This window comes from Ictidomys tridecemlineatus, chromosome 5 (genome assembly GCF_052094955.1).
Source record: "Ictidomys tridecemlineatus isolate mIctTri1 chromosome 5, mIctTri1.hap1, whole genome shotgun sequence".
Classification (NCBI taxonomy): Eukaryota; Metazoa; Chordata; class Mammalia; order Rodentia; family Sciuridae; genus Ictidomys; species Ictidomys tridecemlineatus.
Genome location: NC_135481.1, coordinates 35605586 through 35625108, shown reverse-complemented (window position 1 = coordinate 35625108; position 19523 = coordinate 35605586). Strand labels below are relative to the sequence as shown.

Genomic DNA, 19523 nt, shown 5'->3' with positions numbered 1-19523 from the left:
CTTGGGTCATGATCTGTTGTTTATTCAGCTTTGTTAGAGAGATACTTTTAATATAGAGGTATAGGAACCAGAGACATCTGGCCTCTGAATAAATTCAACGAGGAAAAGAACCTGGTAGGTTTGTGGAGATGGCCTGATTACAAATAATACTGTCTTGAGAACTCCGTGACTCACCAATTCCACTCCTAGATATATCCCAAGAGAAATGAGTGCATCATTTTCACCAAAAGATAAGTATAAGAAGATTCATAGCAGCTTTATTTATCATCACCCAAATACAGAAACAATTCAGGGTTTATCATCAGAAGAATGGATAAACAAACTGTGGTACATCTCTCTAATGGAATACTACCCAGCAATAAAAAGGATCAAACTACTGATACAGCAGCATGAATGAATCACAAAGGCATCGTGGTGAATGAAAGAGAACAGTCTTAAAAGAGTACATTCAGCATGACCCAAACAAAGTGACAGAAATCACATTATAATTAGCGTTATCTGGTCACCTAACTCTTTTGGAATTGGGAAATGATAGAAAGTCTTAGATATGTGGCAGAGAGGCTAGACTCCCTTGGTCCCAGAGCCCAGGAATCACTCCCATCGCTCAAAGGGGCAACCAGCATCACTGACATTGCAAACATCAGGGCTGATGAAGCATCTTTGTTCCCTGGTGTTCTAAAGGCTCCTGACCCTCTAGGAGTGAGAAACGTCGGGGAGGGGTTGCACTTTGGAGCTGGAGGGGAAAGGCCTATGCTGAGCTGAGGCAGTTGGGCTGTTCAAGCTCTCAAGCATCACAGCTTCTGAGTTGAGCTCTGGGAAAATTCTCACTCAGAGGTACACCCACCTTCTCTTCCCTCAAAATGGTTTGGCCAAGAAAATACCAAAGCAATAGAGGAATGGGATCTATCAGAGGTAAATGATTTTGTTTCTTTTCACCTCCATAGTTGTCACAAGCAGAGGCTGTCCCCTTCCAACTTTGCTTTCACATGCTGCCATGGCTTGAGCTGGAGGTGTGGGTGGGAGGCTTCTCTAACTTCTCAGAACAGAGGACAGATGGGGCATTGAGGGGTGGGTTCTTCTAGCTCTCTGGGTAAGGCCTGGAATGGATTCTGTGAGAGAAGTTGCCAGCAGGATTGGGAAACTGAGGTCCAGAGAGGGACAGCAGGATACTGGAAGCAGGAACCAGGGAGGTGGGCTTAGAAGTTCTCATAGTGGTGCATGAAGTGGGCTCGGTCCTGCCTGTTGACCAGCTGACAGGCCTTCTCTACATTCTTGGTCATGCCAGGAGGGCCACAGCTAAACACCCCAATCTTGCGCACCTGTTAGGCAATTAGAAAGAGAAGGAGAGGCCTGGAGCCTTGTGACGCTCACTCTTTGCGGAAGAAACTTCTCCAGCTTAGCCAGAATGACCTGAGTTTTACCCCAGGCCCTGAGGAGGAGGCTTGAGCTGTGGAGGAAGTCCTCCTCTAACACTTTACCCCATCCTGGGGTCCAGTGGAATTCTCTATTCAGGATAGAGCTGCAGGGTGCTTCAGGGCCAAGACGACCAGAGTCCCAGGGAAGGGGGGGTCAGACCAACCTGTGGGTGGACCTCTTGCAGGGAGTTGAAGAAGGGCTCAAAGGGGGGGCGGCCAAAGTGGGTGACAGAGCGCAGGCCCGTGAACAGACTCCGGTTCAGCACCTTCTGGAAATGTCGCTCACAGATGTACTGGGGAGGGAGGGATGGAGGAAGGTCACAGCCAGGCACACCAGGGTCAACTCCTAGCCCAAATGGTGGCTCACCTGGCCTGCCTGGCTGGCCCTGACCTTACCAACATGGTGGTCCTGAGATCAAACTTCTCAGCCAGCTGGGTGATGTAGATGTGCACAGACACCAGGTCCTGGCAGTCATTCTCCTCTACCTCCCTGATGATGTCAGCCAGCCACTCGAACTGCCGCTGGGTCCGTGTCACCCAGATGAAGTAGATCTGGGGGCACAAGCTGGAACTCAAGACCAGCTCAGCTCGGGATCCCTGCATCCCTGGGACCTTCACCTGAGAGGCTGGGAGGCCTCAGACTGCCCACATACAAGAAAGCTCTGATCCCAGCCAGGCTTCTGAGGATCTGCTGGGGACAGATCCTTCTGGCTATCCCCCTACCTTCCCTCAGTTGGCAGTTGGAAAACTGGGTATGAATGCTTTTAGACTTGCACCTAAAATCGAGGGCCTTTCCCTCATGCTCTTCTGCTGAGACTCTGGAACACAATCAGGATGCCTGTTCCCCATTTGAAGAACGGAGGAGGGACGCTCACCTTTTTACAGAGCATTTGGTTGCCCAAGGCTGATTTAAAGATCAGGTCTTTGAGGATGGAAGCAAAGGGGGTGACCCCAATGCCCCCTCCTACTAGTACTGACACCTCAAACTTATGCCACTCCTGGTGGCCCTCTCCAAATGGTCCATCCAGGTACAGCTGTCAAGAGAAGAGGAAGATGAGATGAGATGAGCCACTCTCCAGCTCTGAAGCCAGAAACAGACGCTGGAGGGAAGCAGAAGGAGGATTGGGACAGAGCACCCTAGTGTCTTCTGGGACACCCCATCCCCCTCCCAAACCAACCTTCAAGTGACTAGAGTACCTATTCTCAGGACAGGGAAGGCAAGGACCTTCCACTGATGGCAAAGGCCCCAAAGTGGGGTTCCCAGTGACGGGTACCTTTGGGTATCTGGCACAGCCTTGGCTTGTCAGTGGTGAGTAGATCTCCCTGAGGCGAGTAGTCCAGGGCCCCACAGCCCGAATGTGCAGGCTGAGTGTGTCCTCATGGGGCGCAGAAGTCAGTGTGAACGGGTGGTATTCATTGGTCCCCAGAGCCAGGCAAGCAATCCGCACCCACTGTCCTGATTTGTACTCAAAATCCTGGGGCCGCTCAAACTGCAAATGGGTCACTCCTGTAGGTCATGGGCAAGAAAAGGCATAGATGATAAGGCCTTGCTCCTAGTACCTGAGGACTGACAGGTATCTGTCCTCTACATGCTCCTAGGCCCAAGGAGTGTTACATGGTCACATGATCTGGGCAAATGGGTTCTTGTGTCTGAGAGTAGGAAGGTTCCCTTTTCTGTTTTCTGGGTAACATAAGAGTTGGGCTTCTCTGCTCCCTTGTTCCAGCCCCTCTCTTCCTCTCATCACCCTGCAAAGGCCCAGGCCCTGAATTCTAGCTGGTGGAGTGGAGGGACCATAGGCTCTCCAAGGACCATCTCGGTGTTTATCATACCTCCTCCATTTGAGGGTAACCACTGTGATGAGTCCTGTCTGCGTGCATGCTACGTATCATTTATCTAATGTTTTTCTTTAAATTGACTTAGTCTTCAATCCAATTTATCTTGACAAGAAACTTTATCACTAAGGTAAGGTGCTGAGTAGAAAACCACGTGTTTTATTACCAAATCTTAGCTGGGTACTATTTGTTGCCTGGCTACAATTGAGTCTCAGGTCTGAAAAATCTTTATTGAAAAAGGAAGCTAGCAAATACTGAAGCATATCAAAGGCATACCTACACCACTTCCAGACTTGGTCCTAAAATAATCTTGATTGAAATGAGATTAATTTTCTTGCAGTATGAGTCCTGAAGGTTAGACAACTTGGAACACCTAATATCATCATCCACCACCCTCCACGGTAATATGAATCCTCACTTAGGCTAACCCTGACCCTCAATAACAGGCTGGCAATCAGGGCCATTTGACTGTCTCTGAAAGTGCTGTTCTAGGAGGTCATATGGTTCCCTGCCCTGTACTTCTGCACCCAGGCCACACATGTGGGGGTTATTCTTATTCTTAAACCCCCCTGCTTCTCTTTCAGGCATCTTTTCACATAGTTACTTCTCATTGTCTGCAAGACTCTTCTGGAGATAAGCACAGCCCTTTCTGAGGCTGCATTTCTATTAGGAAAGCTTCCGGAATCCCAAAGAGGGTATCAGAAGCCGTGATGGGGATCAGAAGGACTAGTGTGCTTCTCCTGTGTTGAGGAGCTAGAGTCAAGCCGGGTTGGTACCTGAAGGCAGCAGTTCCACCTTCACCATGCTGATCTCCACCTTCTTCCGGCTCAGGCTCACCAGCTTGTCTCCCCCATAGATAATTGCTGGGACCAGGAAGTAGATGTGGAAACTGGGCAGCTGGATCAGAGCGTAGCTGCCATGGATGATGAGCTGCAGACAGGGCCAGTTAGTATACCTCAAACCTATTCAGGTCCCCACCCTGCACCCCGCCTCTTGCCTGGTTACTTCTCTCCCAGGCACCAGGGTGGGTGGGGCTGCAAATACTTGAGTCTGGGTTTCAGATCTCAGGGTCTCAGTCTGAGATCTTGGATCTAATCTCCCAGCTCCGTCCTTTACTGCCACTCCCATCCTGAGTACTCTCCTCCATGCCTGTTGCTGCCCAGAGAAGTCCCTCACCAGGGCATAAAGCAGGACATAAAGGTGGTGGGTCAGCCAGAAGGCCTGGAAGCTGCGGTGGCGGAAGTGGTGAGCAGCGAAGACATACATGATGGCCAGGATCAGGAGCAGGAGGACTCCTGTCATACCTGAGAGCCAGAAGACAGGTGTTAGGGTCCGTAAACAAGTCAAGATGGCGCCTGGCACTTTGCTAGGAGGAGTGGTTTGTGAAGTAACGGCAGCGAGCCATTAAGATGATGGAGATTCCTTGATGAGTGACTGCTGTGTCTAGATTATGTCAATTGGGTTAAGCTGTGTGTAATCATTAAGATGATGATTTCTTGTAGGTTGACTGCTGTATCTGGTTTGTGTTAATTAAGTTAAGCTGTGTATTCAGTTATGTATATATACTCCTACTGTCTTACAATAAATGGCTCCCACTCTCCCACTCCTGCTGTATCAGTCTTCACAAGTTGCTCGCCCCCCCCCCCCCCCCCCCCGTTATTTTGCTGCAGCCAGACTGCGGCAGACAGGCTCAGCCTGGGCTGAAAATAGACACAGAATATTCCCCATTCTGCCCTCCTTCCTCTCTCATCCTTAGAATGGCCTACCTGGAGAGGCTAGAGCTGAGGCTTGTGCAGCAGGCTAGAAAATGAACCAGTGGCCAGTAAAGACCCATGTGTATTTAAGGAAATGGAGGCAAAAGTAGAAGCCCTCAGACAGAATCCCCAGATCCCATATAGAGCCCCAGTCCCTACCTGGAACTGTCTCAAAGAACCACCAGTAGTACTTCTGAGGAAGCTTAGACCTGTGGGGCAAAGACACATTGTGCCTCTGAGATACACTGAGGCAGGAGGGGCTCCACCGCTGTCATACACAGTCTAACTGTTCCTGTTGGCCCTGACTGCTGAGGTTACTAGGCCTCCACCTAGATGACAATTAGTATACCTCAAGCGATTCTTCCAAGGAACATGGCACCCAGCCTCCCCCAGTTCTACCCTTTGCACGCTCAGCAAATTTTCCTCCCATGTTATCCTAAGTTCTCTTACTGCAGTTGACTCTTGCTTCCTTGAGTGCTGGGTTCATTATTTTGTATCCATAAAGACAGAGATTTATGGGGTTTTTAAAAATTTTTTTTAGTTGACAGTGGATTTTTTACTTTATTTCTTTATTTATATGTGGTGGTAAGGATCGAACCCAGGGCCTCACACATGCCAGGCAAGCGCTCTACCACTGAGCCACAACCCCAGCCCCTAGATTTATGTTTTGTTCACCACTCTATCCCTAGGTTTACAGCTATACCAGTCCCACAGTAAATTCTCAGTAAGTATGTGTAGAATGATTCCATGTATCTTAACATCCCTACTCTTTGGCACCTGGCTGGATACCCAGGACATGGTCCATAAATGTTTGCCCAATGAATAAATGGCAAGCTGTGTGTCAAGTACATGCACAAAGAGTATCCAATCATCTTCTAAACATCTTTCCTGGCCAATCATAGTCAGCTTCCTTAAGGCAAGGAGATCACCTTTCACTTTCCCTCAGTGGGATAACTTTGCACCTTCACTCAGTGAGAAGCTGAGGGTCTTTGGCTATCTCTTTTCTATTACACCTTCCAGCCCACCCAGGAGACCCAGAGAGCACCTTCCCCAGAACTGACCCATCATTCACAAAGACGTTGGGGAATACACAGGCCATCAGGCTGAGAGGGCTGATTGAGAAGATGTAGATATTGACCGCGTGGCCAGCACTGTGCAAAACTGAAAAAGACAATATCAGAGAGAGATGCCAGCCAGGGCTGACTCTACCTCTAGTCCAGAGTGGGAGAGACAGCACCAGAGGAGACAGGGAGGTATAAAGAGCTCCAGCCTTCTCACTGTTTTCCCCAAAACTAGACCTATGGGGCTGAAGCAAAGGGGAGAAGGCCAGGAGCCACATACTGGCCAGGATAACAGCACCCATGGCAATCCAACGATGGAAGTCCACAGCAGCATCAAAGGGGATGTATCGATTGAGGAAGGTCTCTCGCAGGAAGGTGATTAGGTTGCGACACATAGTTAGCAGGATGTAGGAGTACATGAAGGAGATGCTGGCTGCTGTTCCTCGTGACAAGATGATGCCCACATAGGTGGTCTCTTCAATGTCCGTGGGTGGTGAGGCAAAGGCATAGTCTGGGGCCAGAGATGGGTAGATCAGCATGGCCCAAGATGCATGGTCATGAGCCTGAGTCAGAACACCTGGCCTCTTCCATCCAGGCACTGAGGACCAGGAAGAGCAACCAGAGGGCTTTCCATTCCTCCCTGAGGGACAGGGCCTACTCCCTGCCCACTGCCCACAGCCTGAAGCTCTTACAGTAGGCACGCTCTGCAAACAGGCCCACACAGATGGCTGAGAAGACTGCGATGCACACAATATGGCGCCGATAGTTCTCCACAAAGCGCTTGAACTGCTGCAGCTTCTGGGCCAGGAGGCCTCGTGGCATCTTCTCCTGTAGTGCCTCTGTGTACAGCCGGGGAGAGGACCCCACCACCCTGTACCGGTGGGAGATAGGGTGCTGGTGAGAGAGGAGGACCCTGGCCTTCCCTCAGTGTCTATGAGAACCAAGGTCAGGATGGACAAAGGAAGAAAGGCAGCCTCCCACTCCCCCAACTCTGCTTCCATCTTCACTCGCTCTATCCATCCCCTCTTCTGTTTTTCCATAACTCTACCTCTTATTCCTTCTCCTCTTTCTTCTGTCCTTCCCCTGTCCTGCTCCCTGTACAGGCCCACCACCATGCCCAAGGAGTCAGGAGTCAGGTGACCCCTTACTACCATCTTGGTGTTGCTTCTGAGCCAAGGCCCTTGCCTGAAGAATGGGTATAGAGGTTGACACTCTAGCCCTAGTCATCTAGTGGGACAAGTGGAATGAGCCTCAGAATGATCCCTTTTAGTCAAGGAGGTGTGGGCAGGACCCAGAGTCCCTGAGACTTCTCTTCATGTCTCTTTGGCCCCAGAGATCCGGAAAACACTCACTTTTTGCCAAACCTCTTCTTTATCCCAGAGCCTCCCAACTCTGGAGCTTCTGAAGCAGGGAGTCCCGGTTCCTGGGAGCAGGAGCTGAAAAAAGAAAATGGAGCCTGTGTCTTAATACCCAGGAGAAGAAACTGTCGGTTCAAAGCTTGGGGCAGAGGCAAACCAGGGAGCGAGGGGAGAATGACTATAGTCTTCTCATCTGTTCTGTAGGATGACTACAGCCTGGAGTAGCAGGAAGAGAGACAAAGTCCTGAGCAGTATGGGGTGTGGCAGGCAGCTGTAATTTGGGCTGAAACTGACCATGGTGATAAGAACTACTTTCAGAGGGCAAATATCTGACCCTGGGGATTGATTGGCCAGCCCTACTTCCTTCATTCTCTGCAGGAGACCTAGTTAAGGAGACCTCCCTGTTCCTTATTCCTGTTTACCATTTCCTAGGATTCCGAGTGATGAATGAGACTCGACAGTTGATGTTTGGTTTAAAGACATCTCCAACACCTGGAAAGGAGAAAAGAGGCTGGACTGGGTTTCCCATGATGGCAGTGGGGTGATGGAGAGTGGAAGACTGACCTCTCCTCCTATCCCTCTGCAAAGGCTACCAAGGCACTTGCTGGTGACCCTGCTCTGCTCTCTTTCCACATAAAGCACCCGCAGTGCATTGGGAAGACAATGTGGCAACTTTGTGCTATCAGAAAAAGAGGGAGCCTCTGGGCGGATGCAATCCTGCCTGTCCTTTGTGTAAAAAAAAAAAATAGTGCTTTCTTCACTGGCCAGATACACCCCAGGTCAATGCCTGTGGCTTTAGCAGTATGTTGCCGGATTTCAGTTGCCCCTTGATCTCAGTAAGCATCTTCGTGCAATAATACAACTTGTATATCCATATATGATGCCCTGAATACATGTGCCTGGCTCAGAAGGCACCAAGGACTCAGAAGAATAAGATCTAGGTACTGTCCACCATGAGTTTTATTTTGAAGACTGCCATTTCCCAAATCCAACAATTCCTTACACACTCACATACCTCCACCTCTACCTTTGACACAGAGCTGTGTGAAGCGAAGCTCATTGTCATGGTCCCGAAGCATGAAGTGAAAGTCTTCCCATGTTAACTCCTCCTTGTCCTGGAAGCCAGACTCTCGAAACATGGACTCCACCACCTCAGCCAGCTGTGCCTTGGACAGGCAGTTGTTAGAGATCTCAATGAAGGACCTGTGGAGGACCAGAGACAGAGGTCAGTCCAATGAGGTCAGACTTGGACAGGTGCAGGGTGAGGCAGCTCAAGATTACCTAAGGTGTATTACAAGTGACCTGGGAAATGGCCCTGAGAAGATGCTCATCTAGCCTGAAATTGACACTAATGTGGTTAGGGTGTTCAAAATACAGAACAGAATTGAAAGTGACCTTGACTAGTAGGAAAAAGCAGCCTTTGAACCAGAGGGCATCTACCACTGGGAATGAATATCCACTTGGTGCATGGACATATCCATTGTGTGCCACAGCCTTGTCTCATGATGGGCTTTCTGCCACTTCCCATAGCTCCCCCTGGGCTCCCACTTTGACATTCCAGTGAAGGCACCAGACAGTAAGGTGGGGAGATACAGCTGTGATGGCTACTGCTTCCTAGGGCAACACTCTAGGGCACAGGCAGGTGTGTCTCCACACCTAATCTGACAGCACCCAAGTGGTAGCTACAGTGGCCAAACTCTTTCCTTAGGTTGTGCTTTGGGACAAAAACCAACCAGGCAAGAATGTGCAAATCCACCAGAAAAAGACCTGGGCCACATAGCAAGAACTGCCATCACATTAAAAAGCATCATCTCACTGAGGCTCAGCAAGAACCATACTGAGTTACAGGGCAAGAAAGTGGGAACTCAGCCCTCGGTGATCAGGGCCTTCTCCTGCATTCCTAGGAGCTGTGTGAAGCACCAAGGGCTGGGCTGGCAATGACACACAAGGGAGGTACAGACTGAAATTAGCTTTGAGAAGCCTACATCTAGTTGGTGTATCTGGAATTTGACAGGTAAGGGGCATGCTTAAAGAAAGAAAAGAGTGAAAGAGAATAGAATTGTTACAAGATCTGCCAGGCACAGTGCACATGCCTGTAATCCCAGCGGCTCGAGAAGCTGAGGCAGGAGGATTGTGAGTTCAAAGCGAGCCTCAGTAATGGCAAGGCACTAACAACTTAGTGAGACCCTGTCTCTAAAGAAAATAAAATACAAACTAGGACTGACAAAGTGGCTTAGTGGTTGAGTGCCCCTGTGTTCAATCCCCAGAAACCACCCCCCTGCAGAAACAAAACAAGAATTATTACAAGAATCTAGGCTGCTGTATTTATACTATTTATTCATTTGCTCATTTCACTTTGTCTTATTTAGTTAACCATGTGTGGAATGCTTGCTATGTGTCAATCTCTGTGTGGAGGGAGCCTATTCAACAAGGAACACAGAGAAATGAGTCTCACCCTATGGCAAGGTATTATCTTCAGAAATGAGAAGTCGATGATACTCAAAGCTGGTCTTTATCAACACACCAAAACCAGAAATGGCTTAAGAAACAGAAAGAAAGAAGGGTTCGAATATAGAGGAACTTTCCATGTTTCTTTTCCTATTGTGGTGATTGATATTAGAAGAGTGACCAAGGTCATCCATGCATTATTTCGTTGTGTAAAGCAGTTTTGGGTATGTGGTAAAAGAGTTTACAGAGACCCAAAGGCATCTAAATGGATTAAATAGGCTTCTGTTGTTGTTCATATTGGTATTAGTTGTTTGTTTGTTTTTTTTTTTTTGGCTTGTTTATTTGCATGTCTTTTAAAAGTAGGGAGACTTTCCTGGCTGCTATTGACAGTGAAGGTATAGACCCTGCTTGAGGCAGGTAAATCTTTGAAGCCAGGTGTTCTAAGAATCTAGCATGCAGTGTCCAGGTCACCTTTCAACATAGATGGCCAACTAGCTGCCTCTCCTGCCCTCCTCTGACCTGACCTGTTTTTCTGTTTAAAATGTCCAGGACGTCTCAGGATTAGAAGGGCCCACCTCATACCGCATCATGGTAAAGAATTCATCCTTGGAGAGGAAGCCATTCCCATCCAGATCATACATGGTGAACATCAGGCGGGACTTATCTTCCGGGGAGCCTGGGGGAGATAGGGAGATGCAGACCACCTCCCCAGGTAGAGACCTTCGATAACTCAGATGGCCTGCTGTCCCTGGCCTCCTACCTTTCATGAAGACCACCAGGATGTCCAGGAACTCCCGGAAGGACAGGTAGCCATTACCATCCTTGTCAGCCAGAGAGAACATGGACTCCACAAACATGTCCTGGGGCTTGAGGCCCAGCGACTCGGCAAACTCAGCCCTGCTCAGCTCACAGGTCAGAGCCTGCCGCACCTTCTGGGATGAGTCCAGAGGGAGGGTCCCTGCATCTGCCTGGTTGATGTCCAGCACCTGCACTTGGGCAACAGCAGAGGAAGGGAGAGAAGGGCATAAGGCCTGGGCTGGAAGCAGTTCAGTGACTGTTCACATTTCCCCAGGGTACATTTCAGAAAGGCTGAGCCTAGATGCTTAGATATATTGACTTGAGCCTCTGCTCCCCTATGGTGGGGGTGAGGACTGAATCTCTAGCATCCTGCCCCCTTCTCCCTGGAATCAAGCACCATATGATGGGGGTGGTGACGACAGAAGGAAAGTGGAGAGCAGGGGTGAGTGGCAAAGTTGGGAAATGGAAACTGAAAGAGCCTATGCTGGGGACAGACGTTAATCACAGACAGGGTGAACAGGCAGGAAGAGACTGGGGCTATGCTTTCATGCCAGTTCAGATAGGGCTGCCATGTACCTATGATTTTGTCTCTGCCCATGTGCAAAGAGTTTTAAAGTTACATGTAACTTCCATTTTTTTAAATGCCTATAACTTACCAAGCACATCAGCTAAGCACTACATATAGAACAGTGTTTTCCAAACTTGAGCTAGACCAGGATCAGGAGAGCTTATTAAAACACAGACTGCTGGGTCCCATCCCCAGAGTGCTTCCTTCAGTTTCCTTGGAGAGGGGCCTGAGAATTTTCATTTCTAACAAGTTCCCAGGTGAGGTTGATGCTGCTGGTCCAGGAGCCAACCTCTGAGAGCATGCCATGTAAACTATTTCACTGGATCCTCACAATACCCCCAGAGTGGGATGGATACAATTTTAATCACTGTTTCAAAGGTGAAGAAGTGGAGATACAGACCTAAAATAATGTATCTTGTCTATGATCATGTAGCTTGTAAGCAGCTCAGCTGAGATCCAAACAAGGATGTCTGTCTCCAGCCCAAAGAGTGGAAACTAGTCCACTCAAGTGGGGTCCTATCCAGCCTAGGTTGGCCCCATCCCCTAGTCTGGGCCCATCTCCAAAGGCACAAGGCATGGCACCTGGGCAAAAAGTTGTCTGAAGAAGATCTCCAGGATACGCCCTCGCTGCTGCTTGGTCACAGCCTTCCTGAACAGCTCACTCTCTCCCATGTCATCCACGTGGAGGTCCAGAGTCCAGAACATACAGAGGCCCTGCAGTTGCTGCACAAAGACACTCCGCTCCTCTTCACTGGTAAATAGCAGCACCTGGGTGAAAGAAAGACCCTGCCACACTTGGGAGTTCAAGCTTCCTGTCCAGCCTCTCCTTGAAGGACACTGGGTTGAAGAAAGGAGAGAAAAGCTCTTCCCGGTCTATCTGGGCTGAACCAAGTGAATGGCCTAAGGGGTCAAGTTGAGTCTGGGGCCTCTGAAAGGAGTCCCTGTTCCCAGCATAGCCCTTTACAGATGATCTCTGTAGTTGAAGATGAGGTGGCCTGAGAGGACTTGCTTATGAGAGGAGAGATGTGTAAAAGCAGCCCAGGTCAGGGAGGCAGGACAAGCTGTACCAGGTCATACTCCTTGGGGATCTTGAGTAGCAGAGTGCGGCACCCACGGTTGCTGGACAGAATGAGGTTGACTTGCTGCAAGGGCTGCAGCTGGATGGTGCGGAGCACAGTGAGACGTCTGTCAAGGACCTGTAGGCACTTGTCTGGAAGCAGCTGGATGGTGATGGGACAACTCTTCTCCTTGGGGCCTGGCCACTCCATTGCTAGGGAAGAGATGATTTGGCAGTAATTAAGCAGACATCCTTAGGCCTATACTGCTCTACAAATCTAAGCAGATACCCTAAAGCCTGGTTTTTGCCCCACTTTGTAACTTGGTTCTTTGTCTCAGGCCTCCCATCCTCCCATCTTCCTTTATTTCCCTCAGCCTCATCTCACCTGTCACTCCATCTTTGACTGCTTCCATCTCCACACTCTCTTTGCCTTTCTTTTGTAGTTTCTTGCGCTCTTGGTTCCGCAAATGAGCCACCATCCCAGAGATAACCAAACTCACTGACGGGAATCAGAAGGGGTCAATGGGGAGGAGAACCCTTCAACCACAGCTTCAGTGGGTAAAGAGGCTGCTGCCCCTACTTTCCCAAGAGCCCTTGAGCGTGGCCTCAAACTGTGCCCAGGAGCTAGCCCTGTAGGCCAACAGGTAATGAGGGGATGGGCCAGTCTGTGGGGAAGAGGGGGCCAGATGAAGAGAAATAGGGAGGGGGCAAAAAGCTCACCTAATGGAAAGCAGCAGAGAGCCACAATGATGAGACCATAACCAGGACCACTGCCCTTAAAGTAGTCAAGCACGGTAAGGGGTGCACAGCGGGGCAGGCCCTTGGTTGTGAGCTGCTGGGGCTGCGGGCAAGGTGAGCCTGGGGAAGAGAGCACGAAGACCTCAAAGTCCAAGGGTCATACTCCTTGGGCAGGACTCCTTCTCCTCTTGGAAAGGACCCAGGTGTCCTCCACCCTCCCCAGGCCCACTTCTTTAAAACTTGTTTCCTTCTGAAAGATCCCTTCCACATCCCATTTCTCTGCATCCATATAGCTTGACTGCAGGGTGCAGTCCTCCTAGCAGTCCTGTCTACTCTGTGGGGTCCAGCCTAATATAGACCTCTCAGTCCAACCCTGGACTGCACCCAGTGATTCTCCCCCACAATCTGGATCCTTCTCTGGCTACTTTCACTTTTTTGTGTTCTCCAGGGCCACTGACCATTATGCCAGACAAAGACATTGGGCTGTAGGACACTGGGGTCCACGTTGGTGACAGCTACCAGCACATCCCTCAGAGTGGTGTTTCTGATGTCTGCAATCTCTTCCTTGGTGAACAACCTGAGTTGGGGAAAGAAGGAGTTGGCTGGGAAGGGAATGCAGGCCTCCAGCAACCCAGGCTCAAGGACCCAGATGAGAAAAGAAACCCGAAGGGAATGGGAATGGTGTGGTAGGCCAACTGGGAATCAAGGGCCTATGGGGGCATTCTAAGGCCAGGCCAACATGGAGTAGGAGGTGGGCCCCGGGCAGGCCTTACCCATTTCTAGTGTTCTCAAACCAGTAGCGGTCACCATCCCGTAGCCGCACGAACTGGCTGAGAACGATGTTACTGAACAGAGGTCCAGGGTCCCCATAACTCTCTAGGAGCCCACCCAGGAGTAGCTCTAGCCGAGACAGGTCCTGGTTGTATAGGGCAGCTGTGGCCTGCAACACCTGGAAATAACGTGTGCGTATGTATGTGTGTGTGTGCTATATTGGAAAGGGTAACCACTCTTGCCCCATCCCTCAGACACAGAACCCCAGAAGCCGCCTGCTACTCCGGCCTGGAAAGAGGTTCCTGTTCCTAGGCAGCTCCCATCAGGTGGTCATAGTCTGATGGGAGAACCAATGTGTCCCTAGCCATGGTAAGACCCTTGTCAGGAACTTGAGGACCATACCATTACTACTCAGACTCCTGGCCACTATAATTAGCAGTTTCATGGCCACCAACCTAATGAGGTAGGACCCTGAAGAAAAAGGACAATAGTACCCCACGGAGGGGCCATTCTTCCCCAGTGGTACAGGGTAGTAGCAGGGACCATATTCTGGAGTCAAATGGCTGAATTTAAATCATGCCTCTAGAACTCACCATGATAATGGGAACATTGATAACATCAACATTAAAATATTCTTATGTGGATTAAATGAATAGCTTATGTAAAGAATTTGGATCAGTATTGCCACAGGAAAGCTTTAGTTGCTATTATTATTATTACTACTCCTGACCTTAGGGTCTACATAGGGATTGAGGCCACTCCAATTCTTTGGGGCCTCCAATCCCAAGGCCAACAGGGCCTGGGTATAGCTGGGTAGCCCCATGTCTCGGCCACGTTGGATGCTGCTGGCCACATAATCTGTGCGGGAGAATTTGCCAGGGCCAGGCCAATAATCTGAGGAGAGACAAGACCACACACTCAGTTCTCCCAGTCCTACTTTCCCCTGTAGCCTACGTCTGGCCGTTGAACCCTCTCCCCAACCCCAGGCTCCAGCAGTCTCCTATAGGAAGTCAATATAATACTAATCTTGACTTGATGTGGGGCCAATGTCACCATGTGTGATCAAGGCAGTTTTTCTGGTAAAAGCCTTCCTCTAAGACTCAAGATGGTTCTAGACACGAAGTGGAAAATTCCCTGCCCTATGCCTCCCTAACTTCAAGACAGGGCTGGATTAAAACCGTTAGAGACCTAACTAAACACCAAAAGACTGTGATACCATCCCTGCCCCCATACTCAGATATAGTTAATTTAAAATAAAAGCAACCCAAAACTAACAAAAATGCTCAACGTTTATTTTCTTCTAATGACTATTTGAAGTCTGCATGTGTATCTATGTTTCTGCCCTATGGCTACTGTAGATCTACCTGTTGATCCCCAGTCTCCCTGGCCTCTAGCCCTCATCCCTTCTGGATCTGAGCTTACCCCTTAGGTCTTCAATTACTATCCTGTCCTCCAGTTCTGAAATCTGGGACGCCATTCCTAGCAGCAGCTGATTCACCTCCTGGACGCTGTTCAGATTGGGGTTCTGGAAGTAAATAATACACTCAAGATAGGCTACAGAGCCCCTCCCAAAGCCTTCACCCTGGACACTGCAGCACTCTAAAGGCCCTTGGTCAGTTGCAGTCAGAGTGTCTGTCTGTCTGTCTCTCTCTCTCCCCCTGTCTCCCTTCCTCCCTCTTTGAGATAGGGTCTTAATATGTTGCCCAGGATGGCCTTGAACTCCTGGACTCAAGGTGATCCTCCTGCCTCAGCCTCCAGTAGCTGGGATTACAGGTATATATGCCACTGTGCTCAGTACTCCCAGATTCTCTTGAGCAATTGCCCCAAAATAATTTTTCTCTGCCCTTCATCTTCCACCAACCTGAAGCAGCAACACCCAAAAACTGAAACTGTTTTTTCTAAATGTGTGAAGAATGTCTACCACCCACCATACCCTCCCTAACCCCAAGCTGACCTCACGAGTCCAATAGCTGTTGCAGACCCTGAGAGCTGGAGAACTGCCAAAACCATTGTTTACAACCTTCCGGAAATGACAACTGGAATTTCTGAAATGGGGAATCAAGAGCAAGTTAAGGAAATTCAGGTCAGAAGCTAAGATGAGGTTGAATCAGGTGAGTGGACTCAGTGGGGGTTGGCCAGTATCGAAGGATGTCCCATTAACTTTATTGAGCATAGCAAGGATTTGGCAATATATCTTTACTGAAGACAGAATGAGCTCTGTCTGCCCAGGGCGGGGAGGAAGGAGGGTGACCCAACTTCTGGACAAATCCTACACTCAGCAGCCAAAATTCTGTCATTAGGAAAGCTGGAGAGATTTCCCTAAGACCAAACCTCCCACCACAGGGTCATATGTCAGGCTCCCAAATTCTGCTTCTCTTCCTTAGTGAAAAGTGGAGGTGTGTGAAAGGTCCCAGGCCCAGAAGGCTGCTCATTTAGCACCTCTTGCCAGGGAACTGTGCTGCTCCCAATGCCAATGCTCCCTCACCTCATGTAGACACCAGGGGGCACCATGGTGGAGAAGAACTGCTCAGAGGCCACAACGAACTCGGGGGAGATGCTGGGGTCCGTGAAAGGACGGTATCCTGAAGGAAACCGGTCACAAGGGAGATAGGATCCTTACCCCTCATCCTCCAATCACATGCCTGTACCTATTTTCTTTTCCCCACGATTCTTCAGCCCAGGTATTCCCCCAATTCCTTCACCTGCATACTCCGGGGGCGTTTGCTGCAGGAAACTGGGCAGCCACTCATATAGAGCGATGTTCTGAGAGAGGAGAGAGGAGAGAGGAGAGGTGCATTTTGGACCTGGTGGGGCCACCAGAGAGCTGAGCCCAAGGAAGACAGGTGCAGAGCTGAAGACTCAGCAGGGGCAGTCCCTGGAGAGGCAAGGCAAACAGGAGAAGTACCTGGCCTGTGCCCCACAAGGAACGAGAAATGGGGGTGGGGGAGTCGGTACAAATAATCACAAGCAAAATCTCTCCTGTAAGTAGCACTGGGCCTCCTTATCATTGATAGGAGCTTTTACTAGACATTAGCTCCCTAGGAAGAGGAGCCGCCAGGAAAGCAGCATTTCTGGGTGAGGGTGGTCGCAGGATGAAAAACTGTGCCACGAAGCAGAATCTCCAGTGGACTTTCACGTGGGTGGGCAGCAGAATGAGCGGTTGTGCTGACCTGATAGGTGGCGATGACCTTCTTGCGTGCGTGCTGGAACAGCTCCTCGTCCCCCCAGTGCGGGTGCTCCTGGGCCAGCCTCTGCGCGCACAAATTGTGGTAGCGGAACCAGAGCAGGCCCAGAGCCTGCAGGAAGGGCTCCCGGTTTCCTCGCTGGGCTCCGAAGGCTGCATAGACATGGAGGTGCACACCAGGAGACAAGACGCTAAGTGACCTCAGGGAGCCGAAACTCACAAACCCTGGCCTGGCTCCCACCAACTGCGGGCGCCCTGACAGCTCCACCTAGCACCCTTGCGCGGCCCCCGCAACCTCACCATACAGTCCCTGATGTCCCCGCTGCCCCGTAGCGGGGTCGGGCGCGGTCCACATGAGCAGCGGGTCCTGTGAGTCCCGAGGGAAGGCGGGGTCGGGCCCCGACGCCAGCTGTCCTCCAGAGAAGCTCCTCAGAGCATCGCTCCAGGAGTGAGAGGAGCCATAGATGGCGCTGCCGTCCAGCCAGCCGGTCACCTGGTTGGTCTACGGGGGACAGGGTGGACAAGCAAGAATCAGGGAGCAGAGATGGGCAAGGAAAGATGTGAGGGTGACGGAATGGAATGGGAGCCTTCCCCTGCCCTAGATCCAGCCCTTTAGCTGGCAGCCTGGCTGGCCTCACCAGGTCCCGGGGATTGCTGGGACTACGCCCGGTCTCTCGGTCCCAGCGGCTCCTCTGGAAGGGTAGCACCACGTTCCCCCGCTGGTCTGGGTCGAACACGGGGTCTCCCGGCGGGATGTGGATATTGAGGAATTCAGCGGGACAGCCGGGCATTTCCACACTCACCAGGTCTGACAGCACGTGGTAACCTGGGAGCGTGGGGCCAAACAAGTGAGTTAAACTGTACTCTCCCGCCCTACCCACGACCAGGGAGTCCTCCAAGGGTTCTCAGGAGCTAAAAGAGCTAAGTCACAAGTCGGAAAGCAAGCTCTGCCGTCAGTTTTGAGGCTTAGCCCTAGGGAGCCTCAATTTTCTAATATGTCAACTGAAAATACAGTATCCTTTCCCAATGTTTTTGCGTGAACCAAATTATATGATTAATATAAGTGATTTCCCAAGTCAGTCCCCACCCTCTAAGTGGCAAAGTAGTTATCATCACCTGGGGAGGAAAGCGGTAGCGAAGGACTCAGTTCTTAGAGCTGTAATGGGGTCCAGTGGTGCTAATGTGTTTAGGGTCGGATTAAAAGAAGGATCAGGGAAACAAGTATCCCTGCATTTTCACCCCCAAATCTTCCAAGATGAAGGCAGACTCAAATGCTGCGGGTAGGGTAAGGTGGGAGACAAAGTAGGAATCTTGGGTCTCCTTCCGACTTGTACTGGGGACCTTCTCCCCAGGCAGAGTTCCTGGTTAACCCTAGCGGGTTTTTGTTGTTGTTTGCTCTTACCAAAGAATACCCCCAGCACTGTGCGGTTGCGGAGCGATGCCAGCCCGGCTCTGCCCTGTGTTGCTGCGTTGCTTAGCCTGCGCGGGTTGGGCAACAGGGGCTCCTCCAGAGCCTGATACACCCCGTCAGCGTAATTGGCTGGTACTAGACGCTGCAGCCTAGACCCTGCAAAACGCAGGGAACCGGGCTCTGTCAAAACATCAGACCCCCTTCTACTCCAACCATTTTTTCTTCTTTCTTTCTTTCTTTCTTTCTTTCTTTCTTTCTTTCTTTCTTTCTTTCTTTCTTTCTTTCTTTCTCTCTCTCTTTCTCTCTTTTTTCTACCTTTCGCCTCCCTCAAACTTCCACCTGTACTGATAGGATCCCATCTCCCCTGGGTCTCCTGATCCCAGCAGTGCATAAGTGTGGCGCGTGTCCCGCTTCCAACACTGCACTGCTTTTTCTCACAGGGGCTGCTGCGCCCCTGCGCTCCACCCACCTGGGCCCCTGGACTTACCAGCAGCACCACGCTGGTGGTGCCTCAGATTGTTGAACCAACCATCAAAGCGCTGCACTTCCCACGGCAGTGAGGGTGCGTCCTGGCCGCCTGTGGGCACAGAGAGCGTTCTCAGCACTAGCTTTCCAGTGACCTCTCCAGGACCCGACAGGCTTGGCCACATCGCCAAGCTCCTCAACGGGATTCAAGGGGTGATACTTGCGATGTCCTGGGTATCCCATCCAGCTGGCCTGGATAGAGATCTGACTCCATCTTCCAGCTACTGGAAGCCGCTTTGCCTGCATTTCTTCCTTCTCACACCCCCCTGGGTAACACCTCGCAGCTAGATTAACCCGATACTTACTGGCTGGATCCAGGAGTCCCGTCAGCAAAGCTCCCAAGAGCACTAGTGCCTCTGGACTTGCACGGAGCATACTGACCTTGCAGTCTGGGAACGGGAAGTGGTATGTGAGGGACATTCACTCTCCTACAGCAGATACTGTAGGAGTTCCAGCAGTTTCCACTTCTGGAGCAAAACTTCTACAAGCATCAAGGAGGACCCTCATTCTTTACAGAATAACTTGCAACTATGAAGGCACTGAAGCTGTTCTTCACTTTTCACCCCATCGAAGAGCTAACCTCGACCTCGGAAACCGTCCAG

The 19523-nt window shown here is 50.5% G+C and overlaps 2 protein-coding genes and 1 long non-coding RNA gene across 3 annotated transcripts in view; 2 read left to right on the top strand and 1 right to left on the bottom strand.

The window, feature by feature from the left end:
- The window catches only part of Sord (sorbitol dehydrogenase), a 58217-nt gene extending 53366 nt beyond the window's left edge, over window positions 1-4851 (top strand). The window contains exon 10 of the mRNA XM_078049681.1: window positions 3833-4851. Coding sequence (XP_077905807.1) covers window positions 3833-3885 — 53 coding nt within the window. The 3' untranslated portion in view covers window positions 3886-4851. The remainder of the gene's footprint in view (window positions 1-3832) is intronic.
- Duox2 (dual oxidase 2) lies at window positions 232-19500 on the bottom strand. The gene is made up of 33 exons (XM_021726516.3): window positions 19227-19500; window positions 18884-18973; window positions 18388-18552; window positions 17624-17811; window positions 17286-17487; window positions 16972-17138; window positions 16504-16564; window positions 16287-16383; window positions 15756-15846; window positions 15224-15326; window positions 14532-14695; window positions 13804-13979; window positions 13489-13607; window positions 13013-13150; window positions 12678-12791; window positions 12303-12505; window positions 11818-12003; window positions 10630-10855; window positions 10452-10545; window positions 8437-8624; window positions 7844-7913; window positions 7416-7499; window positions 6756-6934; window positions 6344-6574; window positions 6064-6163; window positions 5162-5211; window positions 4425-4552; window positions 4025-4178; window positions 2690-2922; window positions 2291-2449; window positions 1812-1967; window positions 1580-1708; window positions 232-1319 (listed from the first exon to the last, which is right to left on the bottom strand). Exons 1-33 carry the CDS (start codon window positions 19339-19341, stop codon window positions 1197-1199), a joined length of 4683 nt encoding a protein of 1560 aa, XP_021582191.2. The 5' UTR covers window positions 19342-19500; the 3' UTR covers window positions 232-1196.
- LOC144377755 (uncharacterized) lies at window positions 6884-15081 on the top strand. Its single transcript, XR_013438803.1, has 2 exons — window positions 6884-9887; window positions 10419-15081. It is a non-coding gene; the product is annotated as an uncharacterized LOC144377755 (long non-coding RNA).
- Window positions 19501-19523: the final 23 nt, after the last annotated feature.

Excerpts from the sequence above, each read along its gene's own strand:
- Duox2 (XM_021726516.3), bottom strand. The coding sequence starts at position 19,341 with ATGTCCCTCACATACCACTTCCCGTTCCCAGACTGCAAGGTCAGTATG. Across the intron at positions 17,812-18,387 it reads AGTGCTGGGGGTATTCTTTG|GTTACCACGTGCTGTCAGAC; the intron begins GTAAGAGCAAAC and ends CCACGCTCCCAG. Across the intron at positions 17,488-17,623 it reads CCAGCAATCCCCGGGACCTG|ACCAACCAGGTGACCGGCTG; the intron begins GTGAGGCCAGCC and ends TGTCCCCCGTAG.